The 15099-nt window shown below is 40.3% G+C and overlaps 2 protein-coding genes across 9 annotated transcripts in view; one reads left to right on the top strand and one right to left on the bottom strand.

The window, feature by feature from the left end:
* Positions 1-1056: 1056 nt before the first annotated feature.
* mtrfr (mitochondrial translation release factor in rescue) lies at positions 1057-5238 on the bottom strand. The gene is made up of 2 exons (XM_088336522.1): positions 4858-5238; positions 1057-1521 (listed from the first exon to the last, which is right to left on the bottom strand). The coding sequence occupies exons 1-2, from the start codon at positions 5137-5139 to the stop codon at positions 1291-1293; spliced, it is 513 nt and encodes a 170-aa protein (XP_088192648.1). The 5' UTR covers positions 5140-5238; the 3' UTR covers positions 1057-1290.
* A 6950-nt stretch (positions 5239-12188) lies between these two features.
* LOC148366098 (membrane-associated phosphatidylinositol transfer protein 2-like) overlaps positions 12189-15099 on the top strand; it is a 102932-nt gene continuing 100021 nt past the window's right edge. For 2 of the 8 annotated variants that reach the window (XM_088336512.1, XM_088336513.1), the window contains exon 1: positions 12190-12803. The gene's annotated coding sequence lies outside the window, so the exon portion shown is untranslated. Of the gene's footprint in view, positions 12804-15099 lie in introns of all 8 variants that reach the window. The other 6 variants (XM_088336516.1, XM_088336515.1, XM_088336510.1 and 3 more) reach the window with 5 other exon arrangements.

Below are 15099 nucleotides of genomic sequence, written 5' to 3' on the forward strand. Positions count from 1 at the left end.
GAATAAAAAAGACAAAGAAAAAAAAGAAGCAGAAAAAGAGAGGGAAAGAGAAAAAAAAACAGCTCCAGTTGCTTTGTCAGTGCCGCCTGGATTTGGCAACATCAAGTCGAAATATTTCAAACTGCAGCTTGTTTTTTTTCTCTTTTGCTTCTCTCAGCATCCTCTCCCGGGCCTGGATAAAACCTTTGTTGGACCTTATTTGGCTCGCGGGCCACGTTGTTGACTTCCTTCATTTAGACGTTTTATGCACGTCAGCTACTCCAAAACAAATTTGGAAATTGCATTTGAGTATTGTGTGGTTTCAACTAGGGATCTCAAACTCACGGCCTGCAGGATGATAGTTTGAGGCCCTCGCTTTAATATTAAAGAGCCAGTGTGTATTATTTTCCCACCAGTTATAACTGTATCTTCTCGTGCCCCTGAAAACAAGTGCTAAAAGCACAACGGAAGAAGACAAAACGCAGAGACTCGAGGTGAGCAAAACACAACTCATTACTTTTTCAGGAAAATAAATAAGAAAATTTAAAAAAGAGAATGTCAAAAAAAGACAAAAAGTAAGACTCAAGAATAAAAGGAAAAAAGGGGAAATTAAAATATGAAAAGAAAAAGAGAAGATTGGATTTTTTTGGTTTGTTTTTGTTTTATCTTTAATTCCTTTCTTTTTTTCTTATCTCAATTTTCCTTTTTGCTGTCTCTTCCATTTTCTTTTTATTACCTTTCTCCTTTACATTGCCTCTTTTCCTTATTTCTTCTTCCTTATGTTTCATGCCCTTTTAGACATTTTTTCCTTTTCTTTAAGAAAGGCCGGGTAAAAATTGGAAGGAAAAGGTTGCTTTTTGCTCACTTTCACTCTCCGTAGTTTTTAGTCTTCCTTGGACTCATTTTTGGTTGCACCACATTTTACAGCGACATCTAGTGGGCAAATATAAAACACTGTCCCTTTAAGAACAGCAGAATGTTTTTATCAGTGCTGTTTTTGTGGAGAACCCCATTAGGCCTGACCTTACTCGGGACCTAGCTTTGACGGCCCTCGACTCGATCGAGTTTGAGACCGTCAAAAACAAGAAAAAGCAATTTATTAAATGCATGTACATAGTGTAAATTCATGGTCTTGAAGACATGTTGGTTGGATCCCTTAACCACTAGGGTTGTACAGTCACCATTTACTGTGGTGTTTCTCGGGCAAGCACATTCTGGTGGCGCCCATCCCTCTCCAGGCCATCATATGTTTCCACCCGGTCTCGAACCGGGGACCTTTCATATGTCAGGCATACAAAGGCAAAAAACCTGCTAAACGTTGTCATTCCCAGGAGTGGTCTGGTTTCGTAGACCTTCTTTGAAGAGTCTCTTCCTCTCCAGGTTCTCGTTAACTCTCCTTCGTTTGTCTTGTTTCTTGGCCGCGGCCTCTTTTTCCCGGAGCAGTATGTCGCTCTCTCCTCCTTTGTAGAAAACGTCCACTTTTTGCTGCATTATTTCCCGTGCTCGCTTTCGATTGACGTCCACCGATCTGGTTTGGTGACACTGCAAAGGGTAATCAAGGCGTTAACTCAGAAAAACTACGAAAATATGGAAAAGACAGTAGACCCCCGGGATACAGGGACGTTAATACTCGAAGGTGTTGGACAGGGGGCCACACGATGGAACAAACACTCTCGGGGGCCGGACTAGTAGATTAGAAAAAAAAATAGAAAAGAAAAAGAGTGAGAAAGAATTGAGAAAAAGAGAGAGGGTGGGACAAAGAAAGACAAAGAGATAGAAAAGAGACAGAGAGAGAGAGGAAGAGAGAGAGAAATACAAGAAATAAAGACAAATGGTGAGAGAGGGGGAAATAGAGAAAGAAATCCAAAGAGAAATACAAAAGAGAGGAGAGAAAAAGAGAAGGGGAAAGCAAGAGAGAGAGAGAGAGAGAGAGAAAGAGAAAAGGAAAAAAAGGGAGAGAGAGTAAAAGAAGGTTAAGAGACAAAGAGGAACAAAGAAAGAAAAAGAGAAACAGTGAGAGTTAAAGTGAGAAAAAGAAATACAAGTACAGCGTTTGTGTAAGGCACCTGGCTTTAGCAACAAGTGGACATATTTCAACCTGCAGCTTGTTTTTCTCTTGTGCTTCCCTCAGTGTTGTCTCGCGGGCCGGATTCAATCACTTAGCGGGCCATGTCCTGTTTGACACCCCTGGTGTAGGATAAGAAGTTTACTCGGCCCCTTTCTACAAATTCAACACATGATTTTGCGTAGTCCAAAACAGGGGTCTCAAACTCAACTGACTTGAGGGCCACCGGTGAGGTTGAGCCGATATGGATTTTCCACACTAAGACATCCAAGTCTTGTTTATTTGTGTAACCTTTAATCACAAAGAGTCTCAATGGGCTGCACAGACTATTGCAAATCACAGACTATGAATACACCATCCCCTGATCTGAAACCTACATGAGGGCAAGGAAAAACTCAAAAACCTCAACATGAGGAAAATACAGAAACCTAGAGAAGGGACCGGACATGAGATTATCCCCCTTCCAGGATGACCAGGCTGCAATGGATGTTGCATTAACAAACAGCACACAGATATTGTCAACCTGAAATATAGCTCATTCATAAGCTATAGAACAATCCACTGTTCTCCAAAAAAATGCTACACAAAATAAGATTGAAATATAAAAAAATATATCAAGAATGAAAGTGAAAATAAATCAATCAGTACTAAATAAATCCATCGTTTGCATGGGCTGCACTTACATCAAAGGGACAGTTGGTTTGTATCATGACATCCTGAAGATGCTGCTATGCTATTGGCTGAACAACCTCCCAGAATGCCTTTCTCTTTCCTCATTCAATTCAGAATCTTGTGAGCTTCGTAAAGACTTTATAAGACGGCAATACTGTATTTTTTTACACTACAGGATATTCATTCCCAAAACTTCCCAAAGCTTGCAGTAATGCTAAAGGGAGAAGCAAAAACATGATAACCATGGAAATAAAGTTTGTGGTTATCAAGAATTAGGAGAGGGCACATAAATCGCGACCTTCGCTAAGGAATATGGGCATAACCAATTGACATTTGTGACTATTATTAAAAACGCTTCACTTTTAATCTGCTGTTGCCGTCTCCTCCCCCTTCTGCATCCACCTGCTACACCACTCGACCACCCCAAGTCACATCACACCAAAGGTAAATACAATTTGATTTGTCCTTTGTATTTATATGTGTTGATCATGTTATTCAATCATATGCAGGTATACTGTACAACACATAAATGAGTAATAACTATATACCAATGGTCTCCAACGTGGGCACCAGGTAGCCCCCGAAGAACACCTAAGTAGCCTGCGGACTGGTTCTGAAAATAGCTGACCAGCGATAGACCATTGTGCTTTTCTTAGATATTTGATTTCTAACTGGCATGATGTTTTGACTGAGCCTATTTTAACCCTACTTCTAATAACCACAACCTGGTAATAACATAATAACAACATTGTGATTTAAAAAATGCGATTCTCACGGGTTTCTATCCCCCACAATATGACAATTTTATTTTGTGATCCTCGAATTGTAAATATTAAAGGTACATTGTGTAATATCTGAACACTAGAAGGCAGTGTATTGTCTAGTGTAAACAAAAACCAGTACAATGAGCACAGCGTAGCAGCATGATGCCTGACAAACATGGCGTCGACTATTAGGTATAGATATTTCTCGACCAATGAATATTCATTAAAATGAACAATAGTTTATGTATTATTGCCTATTAATAATAATAATAATAATAATTTCCTTTGTATTGTCATTCTTTGTAACAATGTACACAGAACGAAATGTCGATACACCTGACCCGTTGTAGCGGGTCGATGCAGCCGCAGCCAGAGGGAATCAATGTTTTTTTATATATACAGAATGAAGGTTTTTGTACCACTAGGAGGCAGTAAATATCACACACTGACCATTTAATATCCCTGGGTGTTCACGGTTTGGTTCGTGGATCCCTTACCCACCAGGGCTGTAAGAGCACCATCTACGGTGGTGTGTCTTTGGCAAGTACAGCCTGACGGTGTCTATCCCTCTCCAGTCTGTTTTTTGAGGTAGGGATTTGCTCCCGCACATGAAACGGCTTCTACAGATTTCCATGTTTACCCGTAGCAGGAGAAGCCTCCTGATCTGACTCAGATACAGCACCTTCATCATATGGTCGCCGTTGTTCTTCAGTGCAATCCATCATCCCATTCTTCAGAGATGAGCCTGACCTCTGCATTGACGGGCAGCGACATGTGACAATACTAATGGTTGGTTGGATCCCTTAACCACTGGGGTTTTAGGGGCCACATTTCCTGTGGTGTGTCTTGGGCAAGTACAGCCTAGCGGTGCCTATCCCTCTCCAGGCCGTTTAGTAGGGGAGGGGTTTGCTCCTTTATATGAAACAAAAACACTGGTTTCCATGGTTAACAGTAGCAGGAGAAGCCTCCTGATCTTACTCCGATACAGCACCTTCGTCATCTGGTCGCTGTTGTTTTTCAGTGTGAAGCATCCCATTTTTCAGAGATGAGCCGGCCCTCCGATTTGACAGGCAGAGACATGTGAAAGTAGTAATGATTGGTTGGATCCCTTAACCACTGGGTTTGTAGGGGCACCATTTCCTGTGGTGTGTCTTGGGCAAATACAGCCTGGTGGCGCCCATCTCTCTGCAGGCCAATATGTATTCTCGATCCTAAATCATGACATCTTAGTGGGTTGTTTGGATACGGCTTAGACTCAAGATCTTTATTTTTCTCCCTAAAATCCTTTGATATAAATGTGCTTTTTTCGTCAATTTAGCATTTGAAATCAATTTGAGTTTCGACGAATAACAAGAAAACGACTGAGCCACAACGAACCTTGACTACTATCCCGGAGGGAACGTGCTTGAGGACCACGCAGTTGCTGGTCTTGTTGGTCGCCTGCCCCCCGGGACCAGATCCCCTCACGAACTGCTCCTCCAGGTCTTCTTCCTTCAAGTCGACCAGGACCACTAGGTCCTTCTTCCCTGCGATCGTAACCTGCATCGGTGAACCGAGAGGCGGCTGCACCGCGGATAAAACCACGGCAGAGTTGCTCCGTGCCACTCCATTCGCGAGTCCGCTGTACATGTAGCGAACGAGCAGCGAAAGCCTCGGCATACTTCTTAAAGTATGCACGGAGAAGAGATGAATTCTCGTGTAATGGTTGTAGACTTTCTCTTGTTTACGTTTTCGCCCTTCGCATCTTCTTCTACGCTTAAAAAGAATCCCTCTGGCAGCTGTTCTTCTTCGTGGTCAAAAAGCAAAACAATTTGGTAGACGCTGTCGCTCTCCAAAGTAAGAAAAACAATATAATTTTTGAGGCTCCTTGTATGGTGGCAAGTCTATTTTTTAGAATACAAAAGGTTAGAAGATGACGGAAGAGCTCGAAATAGAAGACTATAGAATTTAATATAAGAATAGAGAATGAATGAGAAGCTAATACAATAGAAGAGAATAGTAGACATTACAAGATTATAGAAAGAAAGAGAAGATGATTAAATAACAGAATAGAATAAAACAGACGAGAGAATAAAAGAGAAGACAGTAAAAGAGAAGAGGAAAAATGTGTAGAGACTCAAAAATAAGGTAATAATGAACGAAAAGAGAAGAGAATACAATATAAGATTAAAGAAGAGAATAAAAGAGAAAGAAAAATTAAAGAGAAAAGATTACAAGAGAATAAAATAAAAGAATGAAAGAGAAAGTCACAAAAGAGAATAGACTAAATTACAGTGGGAATCAAAGAAGAAAATTAAATGAAATAATAAAATAAAAAAGAATAGAATAAAATAATAGAGAAGAGAATAAAAGAGGTGACAGTATAAGAGAGATGATAAAAGAGTAGGGACTCAGAGAAGGAAATACATGAAAATAAAAGAAGATAATACAAAAGAAGATTATAGAAGAGGATACAAGAGAAGAGAATAAAACAGAAGAGAGTTAAAGAGAAGAGGATAACAGAGTAGAGAATTAAAGAGAAGGGAAAAATAAAAGAGAAAAAAATAATAAAATAACAGAAGAGAAGAATAAGTAAGAAGAGAAGAATGATATACCCCCTGAATTATGAATTCATCTTGTGCATAATGAACCATTATCATTGGTAAATTATTGATTAAGGGGACCCCAAAAACCTGTAGTTTTTCATTTTCTCTCTCCCCCATCTCTTTTTTTTCCACAAAGAATAATATTTCTTTGATTTATACAATTATTATTTCATTGTTTATTAAAGTACTTGAATTTACCTTGATTATTTTGATCAATTTTCCAATTAAACTTAATTTATTGTGGAATGGATGGACTTGAATGATTTGATGATTTGATTGAACGGTTTAAAATAAATAAATAAACAAATAAGACGTTGCTACAGTTACTCAGTACATGAGTAGTTTTTCACCAAGTACTTTTTTTTATAACTTTTACTCAAGTAATCATTTGGATGGGTACATGTTACTCCTACTTGAGTTGTATTATTTTGAAGAAACTGTAGTCAAGTCACGTTTATTTGTTTGGCCCTTAATCACATGGAGTCTCAAAGAACTATTATGGACTACAGACTATTATTCCACCATCCCCTGATCTAAAACCTACATGAGGGCAAGGAAAAATTCAAAACCTCAATACGAGGAAAATGTAGAAACCTTGAGAAGGGACCGCACATGAGGTAATCCCCCTTCCAGGATGACCAGGCTGCAACAGATGTTGCAATAACAAATAATACACAGATACTCTCAACTCGAACTATAGTTCATTCATAAGCTACAGAATCGAAGAGTGGTTTAATCCCAGATGAGTAATATTTTGGGTTACTCTACCCACTTCTCTTTAATTGTCTTATATGTTAAGTTTTTCATAAAACAGCATTACACATTCGACTTTTGTGATGCTTCCTGTCTTCTCCCCCCAGTAGACTAAAAATAGTCCATCAGGAAACACCATGTTACTGGAAGAAAACAAAACCATTTCTCAATGACTTCTGTCTTTTCAGATGGATGTGTTGTTTCTCCTCATTATTCCCCCAAAAATCTCAAAATAAAAACAGACAGCAGTACATTTTCTTCTACAGTGCAGGCATGAATGCGATTTTTTTAATATTTATGATTTAGAAAGAAATATACCGGATACTTTTTTATTTAGCGGTCAAAATGTGAAAACCAATGTAAGTTATGAAATGTACAGTTCAATTACCGTAATTATAAAAGATAATATGGAGATAATCCATCTCATTTCACAGATAGTTCTAAAAACAGATTTGATTTAAAAAAAGATGAATAACTGTATAAGAAAAATGAAAACAACTAACTTTGAATATCATTACCATACTGAGAACTATTAAATGAAAGTGCAGTTGGTTACAATATTTGTTATAATACAGTAGACCCCCTGGATATAGCAACCCTGCCTTGACATGTTTTCACTTTATTACAGGTATCGGAACCTTTTTGACCCAAAGAGCCATCCATCCATCCATCCATTATCTGCACCGCTTATCCTCAGTAGGGTCGCGGGGGTGCTGGAGCCTATCCCAGCTATCTTCGGGCAGTGGGCAGCGGATACCCTGAACTGGTTGCCAGCCAATCACAGAGACAGACAACTCACTCGCTCAATCATTCCTAGCGACAATTTGGACCGGCCAATTTGCCTGACATGCATGTTTTTGGAATCTGGGAGGAAAGTGGAGAGAACATGCAAACTCCGCAAGGAGAGGCTGTGGTAGCTCGACTGGAACCCTGGACCTCTTCATTTTGGGGCTGCGCGCTAAGCACCCAGCTTTTCAAGCCACTGAAGACCTCCCAAAGCACCTTACAATGTGTTTCACACTTACCTATTCACACACACACTCAACTAAAATCCTTTCTTTCTGTGGAAAAAATCCATCTACTTGCTTTATAGCTATTTTCTTTTATATTATTCTTTTTTTGTTTTTTTCAGACTGCCCTCACTACGACATCCAGTTTTCTTTGGGTGGGCAGAGTTTGTCCATAAGTAAGCACTGAACATTTCTTGCAATCCCTGGTAATGCCCCTGTCTTAGTGGCACCACTTCCTGTAGTGTGTCTTGAGCAAATACAGCCTGGCGGTGCTCCTTCTTCTCCAGGCCAGTTTATTTTTGGATAGAGGTTTGCTCCCCCACATGAAACAGATACTACTCATTTCCATAGTTACGAGTAGCAGGGGGAGCTTTCTGAATTTACTCAGATACAGCACCTTCATCATCTGGTGGCAGTTGTTTCTAGCTGGAAAGGCTCATTCCGCTCTTCAGAAATGAGCCGGACCATTGCAATGACGGGCTGCGGCGTTAGTGTGACAATACTGATACTAGATCCTAGGGGCGATTGTAGGTTTAGAGATCTGGAGTGACTAGCTGTTTAATTCTTTTACATTTTCATTTCAGTTAAAGAGCTTTTGGATCATTCAACTCTGTTCAGGAGTGTCACTTCGCGTTTGCGAACATCACTTTGCATTTTGTGGTTAACAGAAATATTATTACTACGCCATGCCCAGTTGTTACTCATTTATTTCTATTATAGTACAAACACACACACAGAAGAAGAAGCATGGAACGTATTAGAAAATCATGTATTCTATTCTATATACTTTCACCGTAATACAGTGGAGCCTCCACAGACTCCGCAAGTGACACTAGCCGAGAGCGAGGTTTGGAATCAAATGGACTGAAGTGCAAAGTTCACATTTTTATTTTCTCATTATCTCTCATCTCATTAGCTACACCGCTTATCCTCAGTAGAGTCGCAGGGGTGCTGGAGCCCATCCCAGCAATCATTGGGCAGTGGGCAGGGGACACCCCGAACTGGTTGCCAGCCAATCGCAGGGCACACAGGAACAGACAACTCACTCGCTCATTCACACCTAGGGACAATTTGGATTGGCCAATTCACCTAAAATGCATGTCTTTGGAATGTGGGAGGAAACCGGAGTGCCCAGAGGAAACCCATGCAAGCACGGGGAGAACATACAAACTCCGCACAGGAAGTCTGGAGCGGAGTTTCCCAAGACGTGAACTGTGCCGCACATGCGCTAACCACTGCGCCGCCGTGCTGCCCCCATTTTTATTTTGTTTTCCCTTTTTCTTTAATCCGGCGTTTTTTTGTCAAATTTAAGCCTATCTTGTTCTTTCTTCAGGAAAAAAGAGTTTTCAAAATGCAATAATTTTCAGGGGTGCTTGGGTAGAATTTTGGGGTGCTTGAGTAACCCCTAAAACGTGCTTGTTACGCCCATGCTGGCTCCTAATTCAATGGGGGGAAACTATTTTGTTCCTAAATTTTGAGAATCACATTTATTATGTTTTTACCGTGGGTTCGTAATGCATTAAAAAAAAACTACGCATTAGGTTATTATACCCTGTTTACGGCAATTTCACAGCAATCCCCACCACTTAACGGTTTAATGTTGTATCCCGGGGGAACATTGCAATTTAACAGTACAACCAAGCAACGAGAAAGTGGCGTTTTTGTCATTTGACCAGCAGGGAGCGACAATGCGCTTGCTTTGGATAACCCTTATTTAAAGACTTAAATAGAAACACTTGGAATGATAACGCACTAAAAGCGGGCACAGAATTATTTATTTTTATTGTATCCTAGTTTTGGACTTAATTTATTAACATTGTCCCCTTGCGTTGCAAAGAACATTTTATTTGCATTTTTATGTTCACAAGACAAATCTTAAAATTATATATTATTAAAAGCATCAATGCGATTGAGTACAAAGCGTCAGGATGCAGCACGATGTATAAAACAATACTTTTCCCCATGGGCGTAACCAGCCCGTGTTTGGTGCTCAAGCACCCCCAAATTCAACCCAAGGACCCCCAGAAATTATAGCATTTTTAAAACTCTCTTTTCCTTAATAAAGGACAGGATAGGATTACACATGATGAAAGACGCAAGAATGGTGTCAAACTCATTTTAACTCAGGGGCCACACAATAGAACGAACATTCTCTCGGGGGCTGGACTAATAGATTATTTATATTATTATATTATATATTATATTAAACAGCGAGAGGGGGGGGATGAAAGAGAGGAATCCAAACTGAAATATAAAAAGAGAAAGAGGGAAGGAGAGAAAGAGAGAAGGGAAAAAGCGAGAGAGAGACATATTTTAACCTGCAGCTCAATTTTTCTTTGCGCTTCCCTCAGCGTTGTCTCACGGAATGGATTCAATACCTTAGCGGGCCTGACGTATATCCATCCATCCATTATCTGCCCGGCTTATCCTCAGTAGGGTCGTGGGGTGGTGGAGTCCATCTCAGTTATCTTCAGGCACCGGTTGCCAGCCATTCGCAGGGCACAGGACACACAACTCAATTGTTTATTCGTACCTGGGACAACCGGAGTGCCTGGAGGAAACCCACGCAAGCACAGGGAGAACATGCAAACTCCACACAGGAAGGTTCGAGTTCTGACCTCAGAACTGTACCTTACACGCGCTAACCACTGCGCTGCTGAAAATACCATCGTGTTCTTACGGTCATAACCCACAGTTCATTACCATAGATCGACCAGTAAATCGAGAGCTTTGCCTTTCGGATCAGCTCCCTTTTCACCACGACGGACCGGTCCGAATGACGGCAGACGCCGCACCGACCCGTCTGTCGATCTCCTGTTCCATCCTACCCTCACTTGTGAACAAGACCCTGAGATACTTGAACTCCTCCACTTGGGGCAGGATCTCATCCCCAACCCAGAAGGAGCATACCACCCTAGTAGCCTAGATGGTAAGGCGCCCGCTTTGAGACTGGGAGGTCGGTGGTTCGCGCCCCGGCCGAGTCATTCCTAAGACTTAAAAAGTGGTCGGCGGCGCCCTCTGTTGGCTGCGGCTGCATCGGCTCGCTATAACGGGTCAGGTGCAATCGACATTTCGTTCTGTGTACATTGTTACACAGAATGACAATACAAGGAAATTATTATTATTATTATTATTTTGCGGTTGAGTACCATTGTCCTGGACTTGGAGGTGCTGATCTTCATCACAGACTATGTCTTTAGGCTGGCCTGGGAACACCTTAGGATCCCATCGGATGAGCTGGAAGAAGTGGCTGGGGTAGGGTGGTCTGGGCTTCCCTGTCGAGGCAGCTGCCTTGCGAGCCAACCCCGGATAAGTGGAAGATAATGGATGGATGGATGGATGGATATTAAAATAGGTCACTAAGTATGTTGTCACCATGACATAAATTTACCGGCTAAATTAAGTCTTATTAGTTTATCAGTACAGCATTACTTTGATAATCACATTACTCATTTTGGTTGTTGTGAATGCACATTGTATTGATCTACATAGTTTAGTGAAGTATTTACTAGCTAAATGTATTCTTATTAATCCAAGTACTGATCAGCAATGAGCTTATCACACAACTTTTATATCCCTGATCGATTTGTCCGGAGTGCATTACGTTTTACTTTTCCTCTGTTTTATCTTTATCTTAAACTTTGTAATAAATGTCCTCTACTGCATTGCTTCTATCCAGTTTAATTTTTTCAAAGTCCAAATACTCAAAAAATAACACGCATGTCTTTCGCCTTCAATAACTAGCTACAAAGCTAAAAAGGTAGCCAGATAGCTAGTTAAAAAAGGAATTTTTTTGCTCATTCACTTTATAAAACATGTAAATTAGATTTTAGTTTGTTGTATTTCCTGTAAAACAAATCAATAAAAAGATGAATAAATGCATGTATTTAATACATGAATATATTATCGTTCTATTCTTTAAATTCATTGCTTAAAAATTATTACCAATACTTTAATAAATGTATGTGTCCATGAAGAACAGGAACTGGAATTTATATATTTGAATTTCTAAACTAATATTAATAATAGTTATAATTAAGAATAATTAATTCTACTTCAAAGTGCCTTTTAGCTGGGGGGCAGAGCGTCTTAAGTAAAAATTTATCACGTTTTTACAACGTTGTTACTATGTTATTACCAGGTTAATTATTAATAACCAGGGTTAAACAGACTCAGTCAACCAACTAGAAAAACAAAAACATTTTACTAGAAAATTGCATTGACCCAGCTATTGTCAGAACCTCAACTGACCTTAGGGAGGCACCCTGGTGCCCGCGGGCTCCATGTTGGAGACAGACCTACAAGTTTGTAAACTCATCCTGGCGTTTTATTGCAAAAGGGCAAACCGGATATCCGGTTGTGTGCGTCGTCACTACCGCGTCTTAGCGTGTCTCAGTGTGACGTACAGCTGAGGGACTGTGAAGTCTCGCTGCGCTTCAGACTTGCGGCGTGACAACTTCACGATGGCGGTGGCGGCGTCTCTTCTTCCTCTTTATCGTCACCTTCGCCGGTCGCTGTGACACTGAGCCCTTCCTCCCGGGACGAACCCCCGCAGCCCTTGGGCCGCAGACTCCCGCCAAACAAATTTAAGGGCGTTATTTGGGGTGGGTAGACGTCGCCCGTGGGTTAACTTTAGCCATTTTTTTAGTCTTGTGTGGCGGCTGCTTGAAAAATATGCGGGTGTGATTGTCAACAAACCTCGGGAGGGCCCGAGCGGGCGGGCGTAAACACACGCCGAGGATGTGCTCATGACGACGGCGATGATGTTTTATGCTGGCGTCATCTGTGCCTCGCGTCGTCGCCAAGGAAATTGGGACTTTTTGGGGAGCTGGGGTGCACTCGTTTATGGTTATGGACCTCACCGAGTGGGCGGCTGCTGTTGAGTCCTGCTGACTCGGGAGAAGACCCCGCCCGCGTCCCTCCGCCAGGTGAATGAACCCGGCTTCTTCTTTCCTCATGCGGAGGTACATCGCAGGTATGTGATGAGAATTTTTTTTGTATAATGGCTGCCATGTTGCTAGGTAACTAAGTGTGAAGTGGGTTTATTCTAGTTCAAAACGTTTACATTTTCTTTTCGTTTTATGTGTTAACTTTGGTACCTGCGTCCTTCCGCCATGTTCGTGCTGTGTCAGCAAAAGTTGTCTTCAAAGACAAACGAGGAAGTGCACAGGCAGTCAATTATTCGCAGTTGCAACTGTCGAGCTCTCCATTTCAATATTATTTTTTATTAATATTTGTATTTTTCTAGAATTTTGATATATGACTCACTGGCCACACTGTAAACTTAATCAATATCAGCCTTTAGAATTGAATAGAATATTCCTGATTATAATTAACAACAACGTAGTGAATCCTGTTCACAACGAGATTAGACGTGGCCCTCCAGTATAAACATGTAATAAAAGAGTGGTTCTCACCTGGTCTCACTTCAGGAAACTGTGCTGTCCCAAATACAAGCTACGACCAGAATCAAGAAAACATTTCCACTTCTCAAATTTATGGATTTAAAGCATTGTGCAAAAAGAGTCTCAAAGGACTGCACAGGTTATTGCACAGACTATTATTTCAGACTATTATTACACCATCCCCTGATCTGAAGCCAACATGAGGGCAAGGACAAACTCAAAAACCTCAACATGAGGAAAATGAAGAAACCGTGAGAAGGGACCGCACATGTGGTAATCCCCCTTTCAGGATGACCAGGCTGCAATGGATGTTGCAATTACAAATAGTACAGATATATTGTCAACAAAAAATATAGGTTATTCATATGCTATAGAGTAGAAGTGTGTTTTAAGCTTAAAGAAGTTCATTGCCAATAATAACGCGTGTACCTAAACATTGATAATTATTCAATCATGTATGTAATTAAGATAATTATAGTGGTGAAAAGCTAAAAATCTAAAAAATTTAAACCATTTAATTTAAGCACAGCTTCAAAGGAAGGCACTTTAACACAATTTTTGTATTAGGTTATCATTTCTTCTCCGACACGACTGTTGTTGCCACTTTTTTTCCACTATTCCTTTCCCTTATCATTAATTTTCTTGGGACGCATTATTATGGGCTAAAAAAAAAAAAAAAAAAAATCGCAACAAAATAAGATGTCCGTCTTAGACAATTGACTGAAAAGGAAAAAGCGATTGAGCAGTGCACTATTGCCAGCTTCTGTTAAGGAGTGTAATTGACCCTCCAGTTTCCTTTAAGCATTATTTATGACTAGGCAAAGGGCTGCGACCCACTGAAAACGAGTTTGCGACTAACTTTTGGGCCCCAACCCACCAGTTGAGAAGGCCTTAGTTTACCTTTCAACCTCAGCCGATTGCTCCCCTTCTCAATGATTGCGATCATCCTTATTAGACAATAATAAACTTTACAAACACAACACGGCACCTATTCATTCACAGCAAGACAGCCTACGTAGAAAAACAAAGTTAATTTGTGCCTAGCGAGTTTATTTTATTTACCAAGTAAACAACACAAATAAAAAATCTAACCTACCGCAATGTCCGGATATTTTTCGACATCCCGAAAAAAATTCGTATCTACCGTTTTACGCAAGTCGAATGGTCGTAAGTAGGGGAGCGTCTATATTGAATTGTCGTTATTGTCATTGATAACAACGGAGTATAAGATTGTATGCAACAAGATTAAACATTGCATGCCAGGGTAAACACTTAAAAGACTTTGAAGACAAAAATAGAAATAAAACACTACAGGAAAAAATATTTACAACACAGTATTTTCAGACTGGCCTAAGTTATAAAAATAGTCCATTGTAACAATAGTGCCATGAAAAGTAGTGCAATGATATATAGCAGCATCATCAATTACCAAATAAGTCACAAGATATACATTATTTTACAGTTTAGGGTGATGATGGCCCTGGGGAAGAAAATGTAATGTCCTCCAGACTGGGCAGAGAGCAGCCAATGATCTTCTGGGTTGTGTTAATCACTCTCTACAACATTTACCTAAATTAGAGTAATGTTCACGCTTGTGATGTAGTTTTTATCATTTCATAATTCTTCTACTGATGCCCGTTAAATTTGATACAGACTATAATTCAGGCCTTATTAATATCAATATTTGTCTAGTGGTGCATTTACGGGGACAGCGATTTTAGGATATAAAAATTATGGGAAAATAGGCTTTGGGGTATTCATTGATACCACCTGCTAGTTAAAGTTTAAAGTATTTTATCCTGCAAAGCATCATCGGACTCGTAGTACAGAAAAAAATGATACACACAAACTTTAGCTTATTCGCTA

Source organism: Urocampus carinirostris, chromosome 5 (genome assembly GCF_059441175.1).
Source record: "Urocampus carinirostris isolate Australia breed hairy pipefish chromosome 5, RoL_Ucar_1.0, whole genome shotgun sequence".
Classification (NCBI taxonomy): Eukaryota; Metazoa; Chordata; class Actinopteri; order Syngnathiformes; family Syngnathidae; genus Urocampus; species Urocampus carinirostris.